This window comes from Atractosteus spatula, chromosome 9 (genome assembly GCF_055471065.1).
Source record: "Atractosteus spatula isolate fAtrSpa1 chromosome 9, fAtrSpa1.hap1, whole genome shotgun sequence".
NCBI classification, from domain to species: domain Eukaryota; kingdom Metazoa; phylum Chordata; class Actinopteri; order Semionotiformes; family Lepisosteidae; genus Atractosteus; species Atractosteus spatula.
The window spans coordinates 53,639,333-53,665,945 of record NC_142714.1 but is presented as its reverse complement, the minus strand read 5'-3'; the positions used below and the strand labels follow the sequence as shown (position 1 = coordinate 53,665,945).

At 40.9% G+C, this 26,613-nt stretch overlaps 1 protein-coding gene across 2 annotated transcripts in view; it reads right to left on the bottom strand.

Moving 5' to 3' along the window:
• enox2 (ecto-NOX disulfide-thiol exchanger 2) overlaps positions 1 to 26,613 on the bottom strand; it is a 182,721-nt gene that overhangs the window by 122,454 nt on the left and 33,654 nt on the right. For both annotated transcript variants that reach the window (XM_088925256.1, XM_088925257.1), the window contains exon 2: positions 737 to 827. In XM_088925256.1, coding sequence (XP_088781382.1) covers positions 737 to 773 — 37 coding nt within the window. In that variant the 5' untranslated portion in view covers positions 774 to 827. The remainder of the gene's footprint in view (positions 1 to 736; positions 828 to 26,613) is intronic.

Here is a 26,613-nt window from a genome sequence, read left to right as displayed (position 1 = left end):
GGTTTGAATCTACAACTAGTTCGATGTCTACACCGCTGTGGCATGGACAGATACCTAGAGAAATATCTGTATTTATAGTTTTCTATGCCACACATACTAATTCTAGGCAATTATTTTTTACTGTGTGCAGTCATAGTGAAGAGCCTGTTCACCTGACTGTATGACCCTGAAGATGCACATTTCCCTCAGTAACGTGGCCCTAAGTAAATCTATAAGCCCAAGGAGTTTCCATCTGTGTGTGTGAGCGAGAGAGCGTCTCTGCAGAGACTGAGGTCCTTCCTCCTTTCGGGTGATTTTAACCACCACAAGGTGAAGAGACTTGACAGCTGTTACAAATGAGGAGGAAGCACATTCGCTACAAACCTTGGCAGCTTGCAGTGTGCTGCAAAAGATCGGGTAATAAAAAAAGAAAGAATAAAGTCAAAGGAGAAAAGTAAGTTAAAATCTTCAAGGGCACCGTAACTGCCTTTCACTACCTGGTCGATGCTGGGGGCTGTGTGTGGGGTGAGGTTAGGGATGGGATTGAGGAGCTTTTAAAACTGAGTTACCAGTTTAGAAAGGCAGAGACAACCTTGAGGGAAGGGAAGCAGAATCCAAGATAATCCCTTTAACACCCCAGGAACCTGATTTCCTCTCAAACATGGGCAACAGCGATGTACCACCTTCGGATAACTTCATGCTGAACACCCTAGAACCCAAAACACAATCCGGTAACCAGCTGCAGTGAGTTCCTTACCTCCTGCTCTGCCCGCTCTGTAGTCCTTGAACATCATTAGCCGCAAGGCTGTGTGCAAGACCTCCGCTCCTGGTGTCTCCAAAAGGCAGTCCTGTTACAACAGCAATGAAATATTTATTTCCTTTTCATCCAACAATCTACAGGAAACTTAAAACCTGTGCTGTTTGGAATCTCAAATCATAAATCCGATTCCCAGTTCAAGGACGAAGAAAAAGAATCTGATGTATAGATTATAGATTGTGTTTTAGAGCTTGTATAACATATTACTGAGAACTATCCGTGTAGACGTCTACACTTCCGTGCAAGCTTGACATTGTGTTGCACTTCAGTGTTTTCCCTACATCACAAAGAAACACGATTCTCTGGTGATGTATTGAGCTTTAAGCACAATGCTGTTTTTTCTCACTATTGTTTCAAGCTAGAACAGTTGTTATAAAATTCTTTTATAATATCAGAAAACATTAGTGGGGTCTTGTTTAATTGTTAATACTCATAACGCATCAAGAATTTAACTTGTTTCCAGGATGTCCAAGATTTTTGCACAGTGGTGTATATTATTATTAAACACAGGAAATAAGAAGGGGTAGAAGGAAAAACAATCTAAGTAAACGGGCAGACAGACTGCAGCTTAAAAAAACAAAGTCTGAGACAAACAAACAATTGGAACATGAGCCCCTGAGGGAATGCAATGACAAGACCTGTTGACTTTGTCAAATGCTCTGCCCTGTGTTTTCTCTGCAGTGGTATTCAGATCGCTAGTCCGTCTGATTTCTGCTTCTAAATCTGCATCAGCAAGGAAGAAACGGAACTCCTTTTAAAGTCCTGGTTCTAGCACAGCTTAAATTCCTCGTCTGCCCACTTGCTTGCAGTTTAAGATGACATTTACTGAGCTGCTTGTCTTTAATTGTGAGAGCCAGCTGTCTACAAATCAACAGCAAATGCCACCTTCCAAAATGCTGAAGGCTCTGACTTTTCACACTAACACTCCCAACACGTGTTAAAATGAAAATAAAGGTTGGTTTACCTCAAAGAAGCTAGATATTTTAGTGTTATTGTTCCAGGCATTCAGATGGAATATAATTTATTCTTTAAATCCTGCCTTTTCTGCAACCTACAGCGTAATGCAGACATTGATCATACAAAAAGATGAACCACTAATCAATATCTTTACAAAAACCAAGAGCATGCACAAGCACATAGTATGGGAACAATGACAGTAAGGGAAGGTCAGGATTCTCTCATGTTTCAGCAAAGACTGGCAAGAGTCAGAAACCTACTAAGTAACTGAGTGAAGATAAATTTGAAGACCCTGGAATTACATGGAGCATGTTAATCTCTGTACTTGTATTGCATTTTTGACCTATTCTGATACTACATATCATTTCTGTTGCTGTTGTGCCCATTACATTCATATGAGCATATGAGGCATATTGCCATATTGAACAAGTAAAGGTTTATTCCCTGCTGAAAAGAGATGAAAGGAAACACACTGTTTCGGCCACAGCCGGTGTGAGCGGGCTCCACAGCCGAAACGTTGTGTTTTCTTTCTTCTCTTTTCAGCATGGAATAAACCTATTACTTGTTCCTTTGCAGCCTACGCCTGCTGACGCAGCTCCCCACCTGAACTACATATTGCCATATTGCCTTGTTCTCTGCAGCCAAGCACTAAAAAAAAATAACCAAAAAATCAATAAACACTGGGCCCTCAAAGACACCTCTCCCTTACTGCTGCAACATTTCTCCTTCTCTATCTGTTGACCTGACCCTGTGAAGGTGACCTTTACTCCTTTTGTGACCCAAGATCATTATAATTCCTTTGCTCACAGTTAGGTTTGCCTTCTCCACTGCAGTCCTCTGTGACCTATTCCCCTGTTTACTGTGTTTTGGATTATCACATTAGCACAGCCACACATTTGATGATAAAGACCAATTTTGATAAACCACAAGCAAAGTCAGTTATGAGTCTACCTAGGGGTAGGTGGGGAACAATTTTGGCTTGTCACACTCTCTCACTTTCTGCTTCGCAGTAGGTTGGGTGATTCGCCCCCCTTACACTTTCTGAGGGGGGTCTAAACTAAGTAGCCAAATTCTACAGAGACAGGTCTCTTCCTTGGTTGAGTCAGTAAATTTCAGTAAATACTACAGACCTTTTCACATTTTACAATTCAGAGAAACACTCCATAGAAGTGGCTGCATCGTAACCATCTTTTATCCCGTTCACTTGAAGAGGCATTGCTCTGATCTTCCACAGCGCTCTTCACATAAAAGCTTTTGTTTACACTGCATAATGAATGTGTAAAATGCTAAAAACAAGTGAAGACAGATTACTAAAAAATGAGGTACAGTCACTTAATAATTTAACTAGTGCTTATTGAATGTCATTTCTTTAATCTTAAAAAAAAAAGTTAAGATGCAATTCAAGGCTATAAGCCAGTGCTTAAGAAGCCACTAAAGTAATTACAAGACTTTTCACTGACCTTCTAGCAACTGGTGGGTCTGCTCTGACTGGCTTGACTCCTGTCACTGATGTCAATGCTCAGTGGGCAGTGAGTTTACTTTGGAAACAGGCCAGCACTGGACATCTGAGACACATTCCTGAACATCTACATAAACACAGGCCTTCCCAGATGACATATAAACTGCACATCTTCCTTCACACAACAGTATCAGGTGACCAATAAGCCAGGGAAAACTTGTAACAATTTTATGAATGTACTGTTTTGAATTCCTAAAAAGTTGCAACTTTCAGCAACATAACTCCCTTGCTGTTACTAGGCCATGACTGTCATCCATTATCTTTCTCACACTACCCACAGGGAGACACCTGCTCACGAGAAAGGAGGGCTCCCAGAGCAGGGCTGGGGATATTTATTTCAGCAGAAGGTTGCACAAACATGTCAGCTGAGCTGAAGACTCTGGGAGGAGTCATCAGGGCTGCAGGGTCACTGGTTCAGATCCCGAGTGGGGCACTGCTGTGGTACGCTTCGTTTTCAGATGGCTTCAGTAAATCACCCATTCTTGAATTGACTGAATTCTTTGAAAAACCTTCATTTAGGATTCAGCTGATCTCCTTTCCTGAAGAGCCGGTAGTGGGATGCGCAGTGTCATCAAACAGGGGCTAATGCCATGGAAACTAAACACATCTACACAATCATGCTGTCATTGCTGATTAATTTTGTTGACCACAATATTTACGCTTGTTATATTTTTCACTGAATGCCAGAGATTTTTTCAACATTTTTTCATTCAGACACAATTATTTAATTGGAACACTGTAGTAGAGGCTTTATGAAACATATGGGTGCCTGCATGGTGTGAGGTCCTTTTACTGTCTGTACACGCTTTTGACACGTGGAAGTCCGATTGAACAGGATTTAGTGGTGCAATGTAAGGCATAGTCAAGTATGTGACCTGGACACTCCGTCCTCCATTACATGCAGTGATAGTGACCACTGTAATATGAACTCCATCAATTCATTAATTCATGCAAGTAGTACAGAACATGACCTTATGTCTACAGATAGCATTCTAGTTCCAAACTATTTTATCAGATGTCTGGCTTTTCCCAAGACATTTTTTTAATATTCTGATATGCTTTGTGTTTAATGTTATTCTTCACCCAACATACTGACATCCTATGTGACTGTCATGCCTTGAGGCACTCGGGATAAAAGACACAATAGGAAATAAATGTTATCGTCAAAGTCATACTTTTTAAGGCAAAAGTGCACCAGGAAGATTACAGTGCATACAACCCATTAGAAGGCAAGGAATTGCTTTTCAGCTATTTCTTTGATGAGAGTCTTTCATGTCAGCTGTCAGAGGTTTTTGTTTACTTAGAGTGGGGGCAGAGCTCAGATGTAAAGGAGAACACACTGAGGAGCCAGCCAGCTCCCTGAAGTCACATGTCCAACATCTCTGAACGCCCCGCAGCGCCCTGCGCCTTTCAACGACAAGTTTTTAAAAATCTAATACAGTCTGCTTCTCAGATATCGATGAAATTTTCTTCCTTTAGAATGATGAGGTTCTGTAAGTGCCAGAGGGCCCCAAAGCAAAAGGCATAAACCGCAAAGACAGAATCCAAAATATTATTAAAGACCGCACCACATTGAGAACCTCTTTTTAATGTGAGCTCCATTTGCGGAGGTTATTAAAATGGAGTACGTGGGTGATTACATTCGAACGTTCCCTACATGTCATAATGGGCTTAATGGACTCTCGGTGTTTTTCAGAAGAAAAAAAAACAAATGTAATTTAGAATGCTGATTAAAACACTGTGCCTGGTCTTGGGCAAAGAAGCTTAAAGTATGATATGAAATATTAACAAAAAAGGGGGATCTCATGAAGTCAAATGAAACCATCTATCCATCCATTTTCTTACCACTTTAACCACAAATGAAACCAATCCTCAAAAACACATGCCAGCGACTGCAACATGCATTTCCAGAAGAAGACCCCATCACATACAATGCCAGGTTCAGCTTTATTTCTGTAGCCAGAACTGAATGATTAGGGGCCCAAAAAATAGTGAGCAATCAGTCCTGAACCTGTTCTGGTGCAGAAAGTTAAAATACAGATGAATTCCATGATGAAATTAAAAGCTACTTAACGGTGGTGCAAAGTGACCGGGCGTTTAGACTGAAAATGCCCGTGCATGTACTATCTTTATTAACGGAAGAGCTCCTTTAACAAAAATTGAAAAAATCCTCAGGCTAGAATAATTTTTGATTATGGAAGCCTAAATTGGAAGTCCATTATTCACACTAAAAGGTTAAAAAATTACAATTTAATTAATAAGAATTTAGCGGCAATAAAGTAAAGAATGGACACAGGCCAATTTCGTGCAATCGGAGGGCTAAGAGCAAAGGACACAGGCCCCGTGCAGCACACGCCACACAGAATCTCTGCACAGCCCTTTCGCAGGCTACAAAGGAAAGGACAGCCTGGCAGTAAATACAACTTGGCAGAAAAAAGAAGCCAGGATGCAGAGACCTGCTAGCCAAGATAATATAGTCTGCTGTAGCCAGCTAAATTGCTTCCTACTGAATAAAAAGCACTTAGGTGCACTGAGATGGGGAGAGGTGTGCAGAAAGCCTGTTCTCAGGCCTGACTAAGAGTACTGCTGCTGTGCTGTTCAATTTACTTTACAGCAAGAGCAGTAATAGCAAACCCACTGGCAACAGCACTTACTGCCCGTCTCTTATTCTAAACAGGCAGGCAGCTGAGAGACTCATAAAAATCCCATTCCTCACATGCGCTCACTCGCATTATTTAAAATGATTTGAACCCTGTGACTTCAGAGACGAAGTCGCTCATCGTGCTTTAATTCTTAATTTTTTCCTACTCTGTTTAAAAAAAACAACAATTTGCTTGCTGTATTGACAGATCGACAATGTAGAACTCCCAGTATGTCATGCAAAATGATTTATCACTCCTGCTGCTGTTTTTCCTTCCTCTTCTGACTGTTGTGATTTTTCATTTCATTCTCATTTCCTAAGCGTTACTTTCCATAAACACTGTGCAAAGGCCCTGCTGGAAAGCAGCCTGTTTCCACCCAGTATTAACAAGGTGAGTCATTAAAAAATTTAAAAAAAATAAAAGACGCCTCAATCGTACTCTCTGCTGCTATGAAGGCATCCTTGGTTACTTCGGTACCTCATGGTACACATTCCAGCGCCCTGGAACAATGTCTCACGGCAACCTGGTTCCCATTAAAGGACAGCTGAACCAAGGCCCCAACAAAAAAAAGTTCTTTTGGAGGCTTTTCTACAATCTATTAAATGCCAGACTGTTTTTTTAGGGTTTTCCTAAGAACAACTAAATGCCAGATTGTATTTTTATGGTTTTCTGTGATACTTTAAATGCCAGATTATGTTTCAGGGGATTTTCACAATCCAACAAATGCCTTTAGTTACTTAAGGTGTCCACCACTGACAAATCTGAACACACATGGAAAGAAAACCACACAAAATGGGACAGAGGTACTGTGCAAACTACAAAGATGAAACACAAACAAACTGTCTACAGGATCAAAGTTTCTTTCCATCGCTTCTTTTTCTCAGTTATTCTCAGCTTGATTCTGGAGGTAGGATGCTGTGCTCTTGCAGATAAGATTGTATCACTACAGCTTTTAACCCTTCTGATCAAGTTCTGTCTTCTTCTGCCCAGCAGAGCTCCTCCTTAGCACTCATACTGCTGAACAACGGCTTTCACAGATCCAGATTTGTTCTGCCGATTCGCTCCAGTTTACATTGATTAAATACACATGAAAACGGTGTCTAATACAAAGCCAGATACATAAAGAGAACAGGCATTGGAAGACAAAAAGAGGCATTTTTTACTATTCCACAGTTTAGCCATTTAAACATACTGAAGCAGGTGGTATTTTACAGGTCCAACCTTTTACAGTTTTAGTAGCTGCAATGACTTCTGAGACTTAGCACTGGAGAAAAAGAAATAAATGAAAATAAGAAAATAAATGATCAATCAGTAAATAAACAATCAGCTTGAAGAAAGCAGACTGACTGCCAATTGAAAAAAGGTTTAGGCGAGTCAATTGACATTTACCTGTAGTTAAAAATGAGGGGAAAAAAATGGTTTGAAAGCCCTCCCATTGAAATCAAAATTAATTAAAAACCTTGTTTTGCTTAAAATAGGGATTTAGACTCCTAAAAACTGGAGCTCCTGGAGAATGACTATGAGAATCCCAGGTCATCTCGGAACAGAAGCAGAATTTCCCTGGATGCAACACCTCCAGACTCAAACCAGATTGTGTTTGTATGGTTTTAGAGAAGAAGATTTGAACAACTAAACCAAGAATCGATGGGGGCACAAACCCAGGAGCTTAGCCCTTTCTCTCCCAGTGACAGGGATGGGTGCCCACGGACGATGCAAGGTGGCAATCCCAAAAAATACAGGACAAGCCAGCTGTAATATAATCAAGCAGAATCCCTGCCCAGGAGAAACAAAGCCCTATCAAAAGCAATCAAGGGGATCACATTGCTGTGGGGCTGATAAGAAATCTGGCAATCTGAGCCCATTCATCTTGCCCAAGCAGTGACAGGATAAAAGCAGAAAATACCAAAGATATCACAGCATGTCGGAGACGGAATATAGCTCACATTACGGAGAGCCGGATTAATCTTACAAACTTTAACCAGCCTGTGATTTATATTGTTCGCCCTTGATTTACTTCTTTCTGCTTTTGATTCCCGCAGGGGTTATCTCCGGGGCCTTATATGATTTAGTATCGGGAATGCGGAGCAGCACCATGACAAAATGTGCCTTTAACACTTCAAGAGTGAAAGTGAGCAAAGAGGGGCGCAGCTCAGGGTGGCAAAGGGTGATGCCGGTGACGGCTCAGCAAGCTCTCACCACCAGGCTGCGATTCAAACCTCAAAACCACAAGCAAGTTGACTGCCAGGTCAGTGGCTTCCCACTGGATCTGTATCCCAGGGCACAGCTCGCACCTCTAAGAGAGCGGTGACGTCCTTCGCTCCTCAAGGATGCTGGTTACCATGGTCACCGATGCCACAATGGCAGCGTGAGTATAGAACACAGCGCTCCACTTCCACTCATCCACTCTCACTCATTGTTCGCAGCACTGCTATAGACACAGGCGACTTGCATGACACAAGACAAGCAAGACATTCATTATGTAAATGGTGAATCATGCACTCCTGTGAATCTGTCATGCCCTCACACTGCGTGGAGGCAAAGGTAAGGTCGGGAGAGCTAGTGTGCACTGGACTATTTGTATCTGAAAAAACAGTATTTAAAAAAGATACATACTGTATGTAATGTACCCTGTTGTACATTCCTTCTGGAGAACAGGAAGGGGAACAAGAAAGGGAAAAGGTAATTTGCTTTTTTATTTTATTATGTTCCCTAGATGAACAGCAGCAAAAACAGAGATTGTTTTCCCAGTCCTCCACACTGTTCAGACAGTGTTTTTGTACTGAACCTAGAGGGAGAAATAATTTGAGTATAATATTTTTTTTCTCTTGCTCCAAACCCTCCTGCAGCAAACCACATGGAGTCAATATGTCTGGAGAAATAAAATACATTTGTTATCTGAAGGGCTGAACAGCACCTAAGCTGCTCGACTAAAAACGTTATCATCGTATCCTGTAACTGTCTTAGCCCTCAGCCTATATGACTATACCGACCCAACCGTAATTATTGGCAATAAAAAGACGAGTGAGTGTTGGGTCACGAAAGAATTTAATTAGAAGGAGAGCACAACAGATGGACAGCAGGAAGCAAACATACTGCAGTTCCTTTAAAAGAAAATCTAGAAAGGTCAGTGTCATCAGTTTGCCTGTCATTGTGCCCAAAATCGTTTTATAGTACAGCTTTCCAGGAAATGAGAGCTGCCAATGAATTCAGTCCTAAATCTATTTCAAGGAAAATTCCCTCCCAGCTTTTTAAGGGAACAAATCTGATCAATGGCACATCATTGTTAATATTGTCACCCTAAGCCCACCGCCCTTGGTGATGGCACTGGATTCTCAGAAACCCCGTTAATTGTCTCTATGCAAGTGTCGCTTCAGCATGAACAGAACATTTTCCCTGTGTTCTTCATGTGTAGAGCGATTACAAAACCTTTTTAGCAGTAGCATCTGAGAGGTCTTAACAGGACAAATATACAACTCCTGTAGTTGGTAGTGTGCACAAAACGTGTTAGTTTCAGTTATGCTGTGCGTCTCAGAAGCATGAGAAGATTTACACTCCCTTTTGGATGTGGCAAATCGGAGACATTTCTGTTGCATTGGTAATGTGCATGTTTGGAACATGTCGCATCAGAGTCTCACTCCAAAACCATTAGAACCCAGACAACATTCTGTTCCAATCCACAAAGGATAACATTTTTTAAACTGTTACTTAAAATCGGTAGAATATTTTTTGGTAAAAAGTAGTTTAATCGAACTTTCTTTACTTAAATACTATAGGACCTCCTAACCCCACTCTCTCCCTACCACAGATGGAAGACTGAAAGTGCTGCTTATAGGTGCCTCTCCTTTTCCAATGTAACCCGCCTCGGCGCCCAAGGGTGACCTGTGTCAAGGCCCCCGAGAGGCTGACAGACTGCTGTGCACACGGCAGCACGCAGCCCTCAGCTCCCAGATTCCTTGGCATCGTGTTGTCAGGACCGATTCCAACAGCTGACAGCCACCAGGAGTCCACATCATGACAAGGGTGATTATATGTTGCACAGGAATGATTTTCAAAAGGTTCACATACTTTTATATTTTTTTGGCAGCAATTTCTGTACCTTGTTGCAAACTACTTGACAGGTTGATTGCGGGCATGCCAATAATCTGTACATACCAGAAATTCTTCCTGTAAACAATGCCATTTATTAATGGAAAGATGCATGTTTTTCTTCAAAAATAACCTCATAGGACACATCAGATCTCTTGTGTTTCAAATGTACCGTCAGGTATCCCAATACATTTATCCTCACCTTTGTAGTACAACTCTGCAGAAGCTGTAAAATACTAATACTAAATGCTTTGTGTAGATATCAAAGGATTACTTTTAGATAAAAACCCGATTAATAGTGTTCAAAATAATATGGTGTTTTTTTATTCAAGGCCTGATACTGATAAACAATGTACTGTATGTGCTAGTCTTACTTCTAATGAAGAGAGCACTGCTACAATAAAAACTTGGCAAGGGTGAAATTTCCCATTCATGGAGAAACCTCCAGTTAACAGTTTAAACAGCAAAAAAAGTAAGTGATATTGACACAACACTACAGTAAGCAAAACATGGTTAGAGTTACATCCAACTGAGCACAGTTTGTTTCTTTTGGCATCTGCTTCCTGGAAACAGAGAGCATTTGCAGCTGCACCAACACACACCCTACCAGGAGAAGTTCAATAAAACTCAAAAAGGTGTAGTTTAATAATCAATATTTATTCTACAAATTGAATAAATGAAAGACTGCCTGAAAACAAGGGCAAAGAAAATGTATATAAGCGTATACAAGGAAAGCACAAAAGAAGGAAAACGAAGAGTTCAGAAGTACAATGGCCTTGAGATGTCCAGAGATATCATTAATTGAGCAGAGTAACCAGGTGCCACTTCACAGGTGAAGAAGCGCACTCCATAGGGCCTTTCGCACTGCATGTGATTATGCTCATCTGTCACTGTCATGGCAACCGCGCCTCTGAGCTGAGGACGGGCACGTTAAGGTACAAGCGTGGCACTAGAACCCCAGATTAGCCAGTGTGGCCCCAACCAATAACTTCTGCAGGATTTTTTCTTCTAACACAGTCTGCTGCCACAATTACTTTTAAGAGTCACCAGTCCCGCATGCACAACGAAACATAACCTTCCTTATCTGTCAACATCAGCAACATCAAAGCAATTCTACAGTTCTTTCTTAAACATGTGACAGCATGATTGTCTCTAACAAAGCAAATGCAGCATATCCTATGCCTAGACACCAGTTTATTATAATTGCCATAATGTTTCATTACTTGGGATGTTACCTGCATTAATTATTGACATTGTTATTAATTCTCTAGCAGGAAGGGAAACAAATGTGATTCATTTTTTGCTCCTGAAGTCCTTTTGCGTCACACTGCACTTCGGCAAATGCTGCTATTGCTCTAACTGATGGGCTTGAGCTAGACCTGACACTTACAGGGAAAGACGAGAAATGAAGTTTACAGCACAAAATAACAAGCAATTTAGTTTACTGTGGGGAAAAAAAAGCCTTGTAATTGAATTTTCCTGTGGGACTCATCTATTAGACTGGCATGCAGAATTGCTATCTCTAATAATTGCTTTTTACTTACAAATGTTTTGAGTTACACTGGCATTCTTATCTTCACAAAAGTCAGTTTATGTGCATAGACAGATACATTGATAGTAGGTGGGTAGAAAGCAGATATTTATATTAAACTGAGTACTGTACTTACAAAAATAAGTGTGATTAACCATCATTAAGTACATGGTGTTGACTGAGATCAAAGACAGTAATCAGAAAGCAAGCGACTAGACTTGAAAATGTCACGAGGCAATGATAAGCCTGTCTTAAAAAAATACTCCATTGGAGTTGGCACTGGATAACACCAGTGTATGAAATAAGCAAACAGAAATCAAAAGAAAGATTAAGTTTATTATTTCTGATAAGGTATTAAAATGACTAAAATGCAATGGCGTATCCTTTCTAGAGGAAGACGGGTTCCTGCAGTGCTGTCCCACATGGCACTGTACCGGGTTAGGAAGGCTTTGCTCCTAGCCCTGGTGAACACTAGAAACTGGAAAGGTTTTGACATGGCACTGAAACGACAAAGCTTAGAAACAAAGCTTTAAACATGTATTTGTGATTCACCTTTGAGAATCCCCGTCATTGCCAGCGACGCACAAAAACATATCATTTGAATTCTTATAATTTAAGAAGGTTTCAGGTATTTTATGTGGGTCTGAGAAAGGACACTGGAAGAGATCAAGAGGGGGTCCCGATCCACCCTCAGTCTGCTACCTCCATTATTTCCAGTGAGGGATGCCCACCAGTACCAGGTTTTGGCTCTGCATAGGAAAGATGTAAATTGAAAATGCACAGCCTTTATTACTTTCTACAGCATCACAGACCTATAAAATCCAACCACCTGGGACCAGGGGCTGGTGAAATCAAATTGCTAAGATAATGGAATTTCTCCTATAAAATGGTTCAGAAGGCATCCCTAAATCAGTGACTCTTCAGAAAGAAGGAACTTGAAATAAGTATTGCAAATCATTCAGCAGTGAAACACTGTGCCATTTCCATCCTGCGTATGTCTGAACAGGAAAAATGACATCTGCTTTTTCATTTGCCCCCGGCAGCACATTCAAAAGAATTTGAAGGCAAATCTGGACTGGAGGGTCTAATGGGGTCCTTTCCTGACATGAAGACTTTGTGATAAAATAAACACCATGAAAAGTTTATATAAGGCACTTGTCAAAAGTAAACATTTGCATAAATTATAAGGGAATCACTGGTAAAATTGACAAACGCCTGTGGCACAGACTCTGGGCTCCTCCGGTATGTTCTCAACCCTAAGTCTCCAAGAGCTTTCATTCTCTGAGGATAATGTGGGGTCATAACTTACAGTTTCTGAATATCAAGTCAGCAGGACTGTCCCTCCAACAAGCAAAGCCACAATCACAGAGTAAAACAAAGTGATGAGTCTGAGATTTCTGAGATTTCAAACATAGGGAAAAAGAAAGTCTTTGACAGCAACCAAAAGCTGAGCAGCCTGGCAGGTCTGAAGCACTGGCAACTATAAATCATCTTGACGACACTAACATACACATTCACAACACGCCGCACATCTGCATGCAGGAAATACGAGCGATACAGCAGGCTACACCGGAGCATACAGTCCATTGTGTGGCACTGCTAATATTTATAAAACAGAATGAAAATAAAGAATACTGATTTTCTCTCCAGACCCCTCTGAATGAAAAAGGCAGCTGAAAGCAGACACTCTGGTCACTCGCTCAAGATGTCAAGTCACTTCACACAAACGCAGGCCTCCACCTTTCAGCTGCTGAAGAAAGCTGCTGTCTTCCCCTCCACATGGAGCTCCGCACACTTGTTTTGAATATGTAAAAAGCAACAATACGAAATCATCAAATTAATGTGGCTTCTGTCGTATTTCCACACCTTTCTTATAAAAGGGCTTCTGAGAAGAGATTACTGCTTCTCACTCTCGCTTCTACAGACATTTCATTTAAAAGTGAATGCATTATTTATTCAAGGGAAAAAAGTTACAGATGAAAATTTTACAGTAAGAGAACTAAATTAGTCCCTGGAGGTGGTATACTCACACCTCCATTAGCTATATACAATAAAGAAAAAGATTTATGCTTCATTTCTGAGATCAAGAGTTGCATTTGGATACTGTTCTTGACAGAGACTTAAAATTTATCTTGCCACAAAAAATGAACATTGTAACACAGACTAAAGACGATTTCCTGCGCATACAGAGGGGTATAAGATTATTAGACTATCCCAGCTGCTAGAATAGATTTGGTCAATTCTGTTTTGCAAAATGCTGCCAATAAGAATGTACCAAACCAGCCTCAGCAGAAGTTCTGCTCTTTGCTGTCCACTCCTGTGCCCACATTCTCTATTTTGTATTTGGGCACTATCAAATTTCAAATGTCTATATTGCTTTTAATTGTGCAATATAAATGAGCCATTTAAAGTGAAATGTCAGCCACAATACATAGATTCCTTTATGTAACTGAGCAAGTTGTCTTTATTAAAGCCTGTTTCTTTTTACCAGTCTTGTGTGAAGAGGTGTAAAAACACCTCCACCCCCTGCAGTGAGTTACGAGTTACACGAGACACGCAATGTCACTGTGACATTAATGACATCGCTTGTACTTTGTTCCAAGCAGCCAAAGCAGTTCTTAGGAAAGATGAGGCACCTTGTAAGGCTGCTTTGAAAAACAGAATAAAAAAATAAAGTTTTAAAGCAGAACACATGCCGGAAGGGGGTCTTGTATTATGCACATGCACATATGAGAGAGAGAGAGCGCACAGACAGGCATCGTGTCTGCAGGTCTGGGGAAATCGCTTACAGTTGCATCTACATCTCCGATCCTAAAACTTGTCAGCCAGGAAAAACTGGCAGCTTTCAACAGTACTGAATTCACTGAAAAGCAAAAAAAAAATCATAAAGGGCATGCAAGAAAAGGAAATTGGTGTACCAATTGGTGGAAAGCAAAGAGTGTGTGAATAGCAATGGCTGGGCAAAACAGGATCATCCACCCACACTGTATTGATGTTTTCAATTATGATCACTAATGCAGCATTAAAAGAGAGACCTCAGTGGAATCTGATAGTATCAACCTAATTAACTATAATAAGAGCAGTTTGGATTGTGGCTGACAATTTTAAGCAAGTGTAGCAAGAACATCCAGTTCATAAATCTGATCTTGTTGCTCCTCTGAAGATGTCCTCCATGATATCGGAGGACGGGCTCTTTTTTATTCTCTAAAGTGGAGCCCTTAATGCAGCTCTGTGTGCTGTCTGTCAGGTTCATTTAAGTTCCCCGTCACAGCAGCTGCTATTTCTTCTTTTTCCTTCTTAAATTTTTCAGCGACTCGTAATGGAGGTGCGCAGCACAGGGAGAAGGGGCCTGTGCCAGGCGACAGTCCCTTCGGAAGAGGCAGCCAGAGGGATTTGCTCTCAGACGCCACACAGCTGTGCCGACATGAAGGGCAGCAGGCCGGAGACAGGAAGCTCTCTGCAGGAGCAAGTGCAGGAGGCTAAACTCAAAACCACTGAAGTCAAGACTGAAAAGGTTCAAAGAATTGCTTTCGGATACAAAATGGTAGAAAGGCCAATTTGAAGTTAAAAACAGATATATTTGGCAAAACTGCTACAAAGCACAATGCATGTTAATAATGGGGGGGGAGTAAAGATATACCTCTTCTTGCCATTATAACTTGGTAACACCAAGAAAAAAATGCACATTTCGTCATTAAGTCTACATGATGATTTAAAAAATGACATAGAGCATATACATTTTTGCAGTTGCAGCTAAATTGTGCCCACTTTTTCTCAATTGCTAATCAGGCAGTCATCCTATTTTCAAATGGCCCATTCAGCACCCTGCAACGTTGTGACCTAAAAGCCGCCTTCAAATTCATCCCTGATGAGCACATTCTTCTGCTTATTGTCATCCCCTGCCCTGCACAATTTCATATAATGGTTAATTATAGTATTTCAACAAGGGCTGAAGTTGCACAAAAAGCTTAAAAATGGAAGGGGTCGTGCTCAATAACTCAATGAGCGCACTTTACCACACTGGAGTTACACATTCCTGGCTTTGACTGTGACCTTTTTTTGCAGTTTTTTGCACATGATTCAGTGAAGCTGAACATGGAGAACAGCAAGGTAAAACCACGTGTGAGAGTGTCAGCCCTAACACATCCCTGGTGCCCAATGCCAACTCCCCATATAAATTCAATTAATCCACTCTGGATAAGGGTCACATTGGACAGAATTTTCAGAAGAAAAAAAGAAAAAAGAAAAGGATCTTTCAGAACCTCTGCAGAGTGGCTTTGTAACTATCCAAAACCACCTATGTACAAAACCAATGAAAATGACCCATCAACTCTGCTTCACCTAGAATTTTTAGACCTTTTCACAAAAAAATGTTAAAGCTTCTCTTAATGTTGGGACTTACAACCTGTCCTACAGCACTTGATCCTGCTCCACTTGTTAGGCATTTGCTGGTGGCAGGTCTCTCATATTTAATGCATTCATTTAACAGCAAGAGGAAGAGTCATCATGTGCCTTGAATGCTTTCGTCAGCAAAGCTGAAAAATCAAGCCACCTGTCATTTCCCTGCAAGACTTGGAGAGATCCAAGTGCTGAGTGAGACCATGTGAGGAGCCCAAGACTTGAACACAGAAAGAAAAGGATAAGCAGCTATCACAGCCCCTGAGCATAGAAGGTAAATGCATACCATTTGCTCACATTTCCCAGTGTGCCTATAAGACTTTTTCTTTTGGAAATGATCTGCATGCATTTGAAAGAGCAGATTACTTATGAATGTACAGTGGCAAAGCTGCAATTTTTCTCAGCATCAGCGTGGAGACATCTTTCAGAGTACAAACAGTAGCACCATTTAAGAAACTAGCTTGTACACTGAGAGACTGTCTGCAAGGTGCAATGGTTTTAACAAATCAGCTACTATGCTGGAAAAATGCCGTGCATTTCTTAGCAGCCAAAGGCAGGCAGGCAATATTTTTTTCTTTATGTGTATAAGGCATTTATTATAAACATGACTCTGTTCACCATTTAGCCCCGACATTCTTTCCCATCCTCACAGAATGGAGCATTTGCTTTAAGCAAAGCATAAATAATTCATTGTTTAGAGCTGACACAACGAATACTAATTTCAACATATTACAAAGCCTCATCATCTAGGCTGATTGCAGTACCTGGGGTCATTAACGTCATGAAAAGCAACGTGCCTGTAATTTGAAACTATTGGCATGGACTCCTGACACCAAGGTTACCCACCAACCTGTTAGAGAGGATGTATGCTACTCTGGCACTTTACTGTAATGAGTACAAATAAAATTGCATTCGTTTCCAGTCAAAATTGTTTTCGCAAAATGCTTGCTCTCTGGTCTCTGAAAAATAAATAAAAATAAAAACCATGCATTAAAAGCATGATTAAGAATTATTATCCGTGGATGAAACACAAAAAAACTAATTAAACAAGTAAAAAATGAAGCCAGAGAATTACATCACTAGCATGGCCTTGAGACAGAATACTGCAGCTTCAGCTGTTAATTAATTCATTTTAAAACCAAGTTATTAAAATTAGATATTCTAAAAAAAGTTATTAACTGGAAAATTAGTTTTGCTCTTCTTCACTGCATCTCCCTTCACTTTGTAAAGCTCCAAGGGATAGGCTTAATGTAGAGGACCTGATGCATACCATAGGATCTGAATACTCCATGAGATAAAGTAACAGCCGCTGAACTCCACAAAATCAATCACGGCTCCCTGCTCGCTGGAGTAAACCACACAGCTCGGTCCTGCCTCTAGAGACAGCCCCCGAAGGGTACAGGCTACAGGATGGTGCAGTCAAGACAAAGCCAAGGTGCACGAAACAGCAGAATGACTGGAAAGGTATTGTAGTCAGGTACTACGGGCTTCGAGGACGAGGAAGGGTGAAGGAAAGGAGAATACTTTTTTTTTTAAAAACTAGAATTTTAAAATTGAGGGAAACTGCATTGAAATCTAATGTGTATCTCTCACCCTTACCCTGAAAAACATCACCAAAATCAACTGCTGTTCAGAATCCTACCTCTTCCAGCCTTCGCTCACCATAAGGTTAAACAGCCCTTCTCAACTCTGTCTGCCTCCTGATGAGTAGAAGCTCATCCTGCCCTAATCATCACAGACTATTAAGTGGTCTGCTGGAGCAAAATGGCTTCGCTGTTCCCAAGGTGGAGCAAGTGTTCAGCAATTCCCGTTCGCTTATTGTCTTCTAACAGCTTAACTAACTTAATTCATTGCAAGACACACTCTGACAAACACACATACACACATGAGAAAAAAAATAATGAGGTTCACCCTTTGTTTCAGGCCATACATTTGCCTATGGTATCAACTGGCATGGCTATTTTTTAAACAAGGCAGTCACAAAAGAATAGCCCTTCAACGAAAATCCCAAAGTGACAAAATGATTTCAGACCTGAAATTAATTTATTTCTGCTAGGATTTCAGTTTCAGTTAAGTGCTTTTCTTTAATTCAGATCCTGCTTAGAGTAACGTTTGGGCATCAAACCATCGCCATCCACATGGCCCAGGGCAATTTACGGTCCTCCCACACAGTTCAAGAATGGCATAACCATTAGATGAATTTGTGCAAACTAATACTTGTTACACTGCATTACATTTTATACAGTCTCGGTTCCAGTCTTCTTGACACGTATTGTTTCCTTGTGTGCATGAAAACATATTATATGTTTTATATTTCTACAGAAGCAGCTGTTAGCACTGTGCAGCTTTCGTGATTGCCAGCAGCTAACTAACATGAAGATCCCATCCATCATCTTTCTTGGAAGAAGCGAGGGTATCGGCTTCAACAACAAGGCTGGGCAGCTTTTTCCACACTCCCACCACTCTTGGTGTAGAAAAGCATTTCCTGTTCTTGGTTTTAAAAGCTCTTTCTTGTGGTTTCCACTGATGATTATGAAGAAGTTCATGAGACTGAAGTGGGAAATCCTTTCAGGATTTTGAAAACTTCGGGCAGGTCCCCAAAGTATCTGATCACTCCTCTCTGAACTGATTCAAGTGCAGAATTAGTTTTTGTAATTCTTACCAACACTGAACACAACTGATGATGAACAGTGCCCACTTGAAAGCCTCAAGGAGACGGCAGTCCCCTAAGCCTCTGCCTCAAGACTCAAGTGCTCTCCATCTCAGGGGGATGTTACAATCAAGTCCTATGTGTTACAATTTTAAAGCGTGTTTTTATTAGTGCATTGTAAAATTGTAACATCACATCCCATCTTTTGAATTCCACACCTTCTAAAATTCTAAAGTTCTAAAATTCTGTTTATTCTTTTCACATTTTCTACAAGATGTAAATGATGTGTCAACACAAACATCAAAATCTTTTTTCACAAGTAGATTCTTCCAAGCCAGTATTTTCCATCTTGTATAGTCGTGCATAACTGTCTGACTAACTGTTGCGAGAGCACAGCCCTGTAAAGGCCACATTTCCCAGAAACCTCTGGGGGAATGAGTTGCAGGAAGCCAGCTGGACATGTGACTGTTTAAAAAGCAGAAAGCAGAGGCTTCCTGCGTCAGTCAGGTGGGGGAGAACATGCTTGCTGTTGGAAAGGGCAGAAGGCAGAGCATCTGTGTGTACCACTCACCGAAGGTGAAAGATTAACTGAGGACTGGGAAACTGAGTTTTGTGAATTTCTGAAAGGCTTAAGTGGTGAAGAGTCTGAGAGAGAGACTTTACTGGGAAATTTGCCGATTGGTTTATTTTGAGGCCAATAGGCAATTTAGCTGCCTGGTAGGAAAAGTAAGGGAATTGAAGAAGTTCAGGCAGAAGCTCCAAGAGTTTTTTATGTTTTTGGTTGTGCTTTTTGCTTCTACAGTGTTTGCTAATCCTCCTGTTTTGGTATCTTCTGCAAATTTGACAATTTAAACTATATTATCATAATTGAGATGAAGCATTGGTAGAAATTAAGAAGAGCAGTGGTCCTAGAACAGATCCCTGGTGTACTCCACTAATTAAAGCTCCCTTATCAAAGCATCCACACCATATTTGTACTTGTTTCTGTAACGAGACATTATCTTGGATATAATTAATCTATTAAACTCAACCTCATCAAAATCTTTCTGAGAATCAAAATTTACTTTGTACACTTATAGCACATCTTCATTACACTGACTTGCTACTTCTTTTTTTTAAGATTAATAAACATTGAGATAAATGTCTTTCATCTTTACTCATTTACTAGTTATGTATTAACATCTAACCTGGTAAAGGAGGTTGAGCTACCGTATTTGTTAAAAAAAACACAATGCAAATCTTAGCCAAAAATTATTCTGAGAATTAGCTCTGGCCTTCAACTTCTGTTGTCAACGGAAGTATCTGAAACCTGGCACAGTGAGACCTCATCACTGGCTCCTTGAGGCATGAGGATGGACCAGCCAGCCTGAGCTCACACTTTCTCAGCAGGCCTGCATGTACAGAGAGCACCACTGCCAGACATGGGAATTCAGAGCCAACCCTGAGGCTGCACTGGCACTGGGCTGCTCACATTGCACAACCCAGATAAGGAAGGGAAATCAAGAGCAAGGCACTAGGACCATATCAACCCGGTTTCACTTTGTTTGAGCTGTTGTACACCCAAACCTACAGACTTCAAGCAAGGCACCGTATAGACCAGCCGCTAACCTCTGCTTGGCTTGACTGTGCTATTCTTGTATTACTTCAATTCCACGCCCAGACACAAACACGCTGCCTGTCAGACAGCCATTTCTAATTTACTCTGTCCAGCCTTCCTCCATCTCACCCAACTGACCTGCCAAGAGCTCTGAAAACCTCTGCTGAGACAGGGCGGACGGGAGTGCAGCGTCTCCCGAGGGTGGGGTTAGACGTCATCACTGTGTAGGAGCAGTCCTGGCAGTTCGCACATCGCCATGCACGAGCAGCCTCTTCCCAAGGGCAGCAGACCATGCACACCGCACAACAAGAGAGGCTTCTGATACATCTAATCACTTTCACTGTGTTTCCGTTCTCGCCACCAACACACAGGTGCCCTTCATGTTTGATAGCGTAAAAAAAGGACACTCATTTTCAGGAATGAAAGAGTAAACTGGAAACCTCAAAGTGTGGGGGTACAGGTTTCATTCACTTGCAGGACATTTAAAAAGAACCAAGAGTGTGCACTGCAGATACCCAGGCAGATTCAACCCATATTCTTACCTCACTGTAAAACAGAGCCAGTACTTTCCCTTCCTTGCACATGTCTCTGTCATGTGGTGTCCCCTATGGTATCAGTATGCACACCGCACATAGTCCTTGGTGCCCTAATGAGTCACGGCATTCCTTCCCCCAGGCTTGGTGAAGCTTATCCGTGTTCGTCCGCAGTGCTGCAGTGACTCTCACCTTACTAGCCCTCCAGCGTCGCTTTAGAACTGAAATTCCTTCATTTTTAGGGATTTGTGCACCAGCTATATTGAAGCTTCTTCATGTTTCATTCTATAACTTAAATTAGCTATCCAGCTTTTAAAACCCAGATATGTGTTATGAAGGTCCTAAACTGAGAAATTAGTCATTTCTATATAGTTTTATAATACAATAAAAAAATGAATGGAAAGATCCAGCTAAAAACGGGAGGGAATAGAAACTCTGGAAATTGTTTGAAAGGGGTTTAAACACACTAATTTGAATTCCATCTACATTATCTCTGTACTTCCTGACTGAAAAAGGTGGAGGATTTAGAAAAGCAAAGAGAAAGTAGCTCTGGGCAATACAGAATCATATACACAGACTGGAAGCCTGATGGTACATCATACAATTTTTCTATATATTTTTGGCCTCAACAAATATTTAAAAAGTTTGTACAGCAGAGTCGACAGGCCATGGCCAGCAGCCTTATCTCTCCCTCTAGTGAGACCTGCGCTGTGTTTTGAACTGGCAAGGTGATGGAGTGGAGGCCTGTGTCCCCAGATAAAGCCCCCCCCGTAACTCAGTGTGTAAATGACAAGCCCTGCACTCGCCAGTGGCTGTGAAAAGGCAGCTCCCCGAGCGATTAGCAGGCGCTGCTCGTCAAGGAAAGATTTTGCAGTCAGGAATGGGGAGCACTGTGGTCATCTGGCTCCGAGCAATTTGCTACCAGAATTTCAAACTTCTGGAGCTACTGAGAAAACAATCGCTCACAGCTGTCTCCTCCTTTTGTCTGCATAATTGGGTAGAGATTGTATGCAGGTTTATTAAACAGCATCTTCCATGCATCTCCCAAAAGATGCAGCCTAGTTCTTGCTAATATCCTGGATTAAGAATCCACTCTTTTCCAAAACCTACACAGAAATCCCACAAACATTTGCTGTTCTTTCTCAATAATTATGCTATTACACTGATGCGAGTTTTAAAAGCACACAGTAACTGAATACCCATTGCTTTTTTAACCATTACACACCATTGATCATTTCTAATCAAGGGTACAGTTGTTTACTGTGGAGACTGGTACTGGTGCCGGCTGTGTCTCACAACTTGAAGAAAATAGAATGACAAAGATGTCCATATTTGTTTACATCACAAAGAGAGGAGCACAAAAAATGTCAAGAGAGAAATTAGCAAAAATTGTTTGAGACAGAGAGATGACTTTATAAAGAATCCAATGCTTGAAAAATACAAAGCCTCACAGCTGCAGCCCATCTAGCTTTCCTAATCTTCAATACACAATTAAAAGAAAAATAATTAAAAACCACAGTGATAACCTAGTCATTGTAGAAATATTTATCAAATTAGTTTTGACCCTCATTAACACCGCCTAGATTCCAACAAAATCCCATTTATTGCCCAGAGGGTGTTGAAAGCAGATTTGTTCTTCTTTTGCACAAACTTCTACTTTAATACCGAACCTCAGGAGCTCCAGCACTTTATGAAGATGTACACTGTTAATTCACAAGCCGGAGTGAAATAATCCATTTAACTTGCTCGGAGCTTTTACACTTAAGAAGGTTCCTTAAATTTAAGAAGGTCGTTTTTTTTAAGACACCTATTCTTTAAACACTTGAACCCACTAATTCCCTCATTGCTAGATTTATAATCCGGGATCTGAGAGATGGATCATGAGGATTGAAGATGCCGGACAATGCTGCTGAATTTGTGGAGTAGCTAATAAATCCTGCCCACAGAGATTTGTCAGGAGCAGAGAGAAGCTCACTTTATTTCTTTCCAGAACAGTAACAACCCTGGCAAAACTGGTGTGTCTGTAATGGAGGTGCCGGGACAGACATCCACCTTTGTGCTGGATTGCGATGGGGGAGCTGAGCTAGCGAAAAAGACCACCTGCCTCAGTGATCTTGCCATCCTATTTATACCCGTGACAATAAATTACAGCTGCTGGACAGCCAGCACAGACACAGGGAGGGAGGAACAGCACTTGCCTTCGCAGAAGAAAAAAGTGGAAGCACTGTTGACGTCCTTTTAGATCATCAGTATTTTATACAATCAGAACTTATTACTGTATAATAGTATTCAACCCCAGATACTTTCCCAGGCAGCATCCGACAGGGGGAGATTTTAATGTGCTAAAGGACAAGATGTATCCAGCACATTATCTACCAGGCACTTCGGGTCACTGTAACCCTTCACAACAAGAATAGTAACAGCCATAAATTAAAAACGGTGTGTTATTTCTGTCTTGTAGGGATAAAGAAGAGGGATAATGGTGAAATGTTATGGCTATTGATTTTTATAATGAATGTTTTAAGACTACAAAAAGAAAAAAAAGCCTTAACTTTCTACTTAATGTTTCAGACAATGTAACCATTTGACCACTTATAAAGTATAAACCTTCAATAAACCTCTCTGCCAGTCAAGCCAAAGGTCCTCAGTTTCAGTGTTGTGAAAATCCAAGAATAACATTTTCTAGCTAGAGGTGCAGGTGACATTTTCAAGCAGCTCTTTGTTTTCTCTCCAGGGGAAGTGCACATAGGAATTGATTCAGAAAGGTCACTTGAAACCAGTGGCCTAGACACTAGCCAGAAAGTTATTCAATGTTTCACAGTCTTAGGAGTGAGCGATAGGCTTTGCTCCAGATGCTATCAGCCATCATTCTAATTGATGAATGGACTTCTGACTCCTTCAGTTTCTTTTGGAAAAAAAATCCAAAAATGAAAAAAGACTGCTGGTTTTAGGTCAGCCTAACATCCAGTTATTCAGTTAGTCTCGTTTCCATTGGCTAGAAGAAAAAGCCAAAAGATAAAATCATGCCAACGACAAGCAGAGGAGAAGGTTCAGCTGCACGGGTGGGCGCTAGTCAGACAAGGAAGCCCCACAACCAGGGGTTAAAACCTCCAGTTTAACAGATTAATGGCAGCCAATGATCTCCAGCCATTTATTGTGCTATAAATCATGGGAGCTCTCCAGCAGCGGTGGCGAGGCAGTCCGGGCCCAGGACAGGGGCTGCACGCGGACGTGTGAGCACTGGGAGCAGGTGGAAGGCAGAGCCCGCCTGGCCCGGCTCACAGGAAGCGCAAAGGGAGAAATGCGCCGGCTGCTGGAAGAACATGCTACCAATGCGTCGCACTCAGGCGCTTGGCAGGTTATTCTTTTCTCTGAGACGCAAGGCACTCGCCGCAGAGGCCAGCCCCAACCCCCGACAAGAGCCCAGCCAGTCCTGCTTGTGTGGACAGAGTCTCACGACACCACACTAAATTCCGACAAAATGCCAATCTCCATGAGCATACTGAAGCAACGCTTCCATTTGTGATTCCTCAGGTTAATGGGCCCCGATGAAAACCCAGGGCAATCAGGAGTCATTTAAATGAAACGAAGAGAAAAAGAAAAATTGCAAGTTGTGAGGTGCAAAGGTGTTAACTGATCTCGGAATCTAATACTGGATTTCAAGCAGTCGGATAACAGAGAGAATCCTGATGCAACGAACTGGCCTTTCCTTTTCAAAGCAATTTTCCAGCTGTTGAGACAGACTGTCCACTTCACATTACTCACAGTCAGTTCTGGACTTTAATTGCTCTGTATGAATATATAGTTTCTTGTGATGCACTCTCTCTTTTTCAAAAACAAGCTCATCTCACAGAAGTTGAGGTTCCTACAGTTACAACATTTAGTATCTCTTTCATTTACACTGGCTCCTTAAGTAATGCCTGGAGATGTTTAGTTAAGAAAAGCATTATATAAAATTAATTGCTGCTGTTGAATAAGAATGAAGTGACTATATCACTTTTAAAACATGAAAAAGTGAAGCAATTTAACTTGTAATGAAAAAATCTAATTATATGCTGCAGTAGCTTGATTTCTGAAACTCACACTCAAATGAGTAGGGACAGGCATATACCTTTGATTTGTGCCAAGGTTGACATTCAAGTAATGTTTTTTTGTAAGAAAAATACAAAATCTCTAGGAGTTCTGAATATTTTTTAATGTAAAGACTTGGTAGTGGTACCATCATAAAAAAAGCTATTAATTTGAATTCTTTTCCATATGTGATTAAGCAACAATTACACTTTCCACAAGCATCTGTAAAGATATCAGTACTTATGTGGGAAATGTAGGTTTATAAACACCTTGACCCCAGTCACTGAAACCCACAATTATTTATTTATAAAAGCTGTTCTATGCCATGTGGTTAAACTTTGAAGGGAAACAATTGAAAAAGATGCATTTTGTCTTGGGAATACATTTTTAAAAATGACCAAACTCACAATAGTAAAACAGTCTTGGTAAAACAGAATAAATTAAAAAATATATTTTTTTTTGTGCTGCGAGTTTTCCAGTCTATCAAGAGCTTTAGCAGTGCTGTATTGATGGCTCAGGATTATCACTGTCAATAAAGCAGAAAAGCCCATTGCTGCTGTGTCAAAAGGGCTATTATTTGTGTAATAGCTTAGGTGGGTGTTTTGATGAACCCCTTATATCAAATTCCACAGCAGCAGCTCCCCGAAGCCTCCCAGCAAGGCAGCCAGCAGGTAAGAAATGTCAAAGGCCTAAATAAGGAAAAAGTAATGGATTGAATCCATGTGACAGTAAGCGATGTAGAACAAGTGAAGGGCTGTGGGATAAAATCTCCCAGTAACAGGCAGCACTCACGGTTCTGTCCTGATGATAAATAGCTCTCTGCACATGGCCACACCACTGTCTGCAGGACATAATGGAATGACCATTCAAGTGAAATAATTTAACCCTTCAACCTTTCCATTATAGAAAAGGCATGGAAAAAGGACACATCTCATTCTCGTGTAGTGAACTTCTAAAGCAAAAGGAAACAGGACATAAGCCACATTGTAACCTCCAATCACACTGCTGTTGCACTGTGCCCTGCCATTGGTGCACTGGCCCTGAATACTTATTAAAATGGAATATGTCATTAAATAAACTTCATTCAATTATTACGTTAAACATTATATTGATTTGTGTGGTTTCATTCTTCTCATTTTTCACAATCTATAGTAAGTGCAACAGGTGTGCCAAACATGCACTGCAGTCCTTATACTAAGTGTGTAACACTTCAGAACATCTTCTAAGAAAATCTCCTGGCCTACATGACACACAGGGTGCAGGAAGTAAGCTCAGACAGAATTGCCATACAATTAGGAGATGATTACAGTATATGGCTCAAGCTAAGAATATTACTTCACACAGTTCATAATTTCTAATATTTTATATTCTAATACATGTGCAAGTTTAATAGAATGAAACTTAACTCCCAGTAATTACTCCAGCTGAAAGCCTAGAAGCTAGCTCAAGCACGTGGATATACAAAACATATTAATAGTTTCAGCAACTTTTGGCAGACAGCCCCACTGTGGAGAGTCCTGCCAGTTCACCAAGCGAGATTTAGTAACTGGTCCATTTTTAGGAAAAAAAAAACGAGGTACAGATGGATTTAAATTTTGGTTTTACAGAAAAATGTTGTTCAAGACAAAATCTAAGTTTATTTACCCTTCAATTCTCTATTTTATTCAAAGCTCACGAGCATTTCACTGGCACCTTACATGTTTATTGCTTTGCTTGTCATTGTGGCTTTAGCCCAAAGAGAATGCACAACACTGTCATACACAGTCAACATACCAAACACTGGCATAGCCAATCCTACCCAGGGAGCTGGGGTTGAATTGAGAATGAAAATAA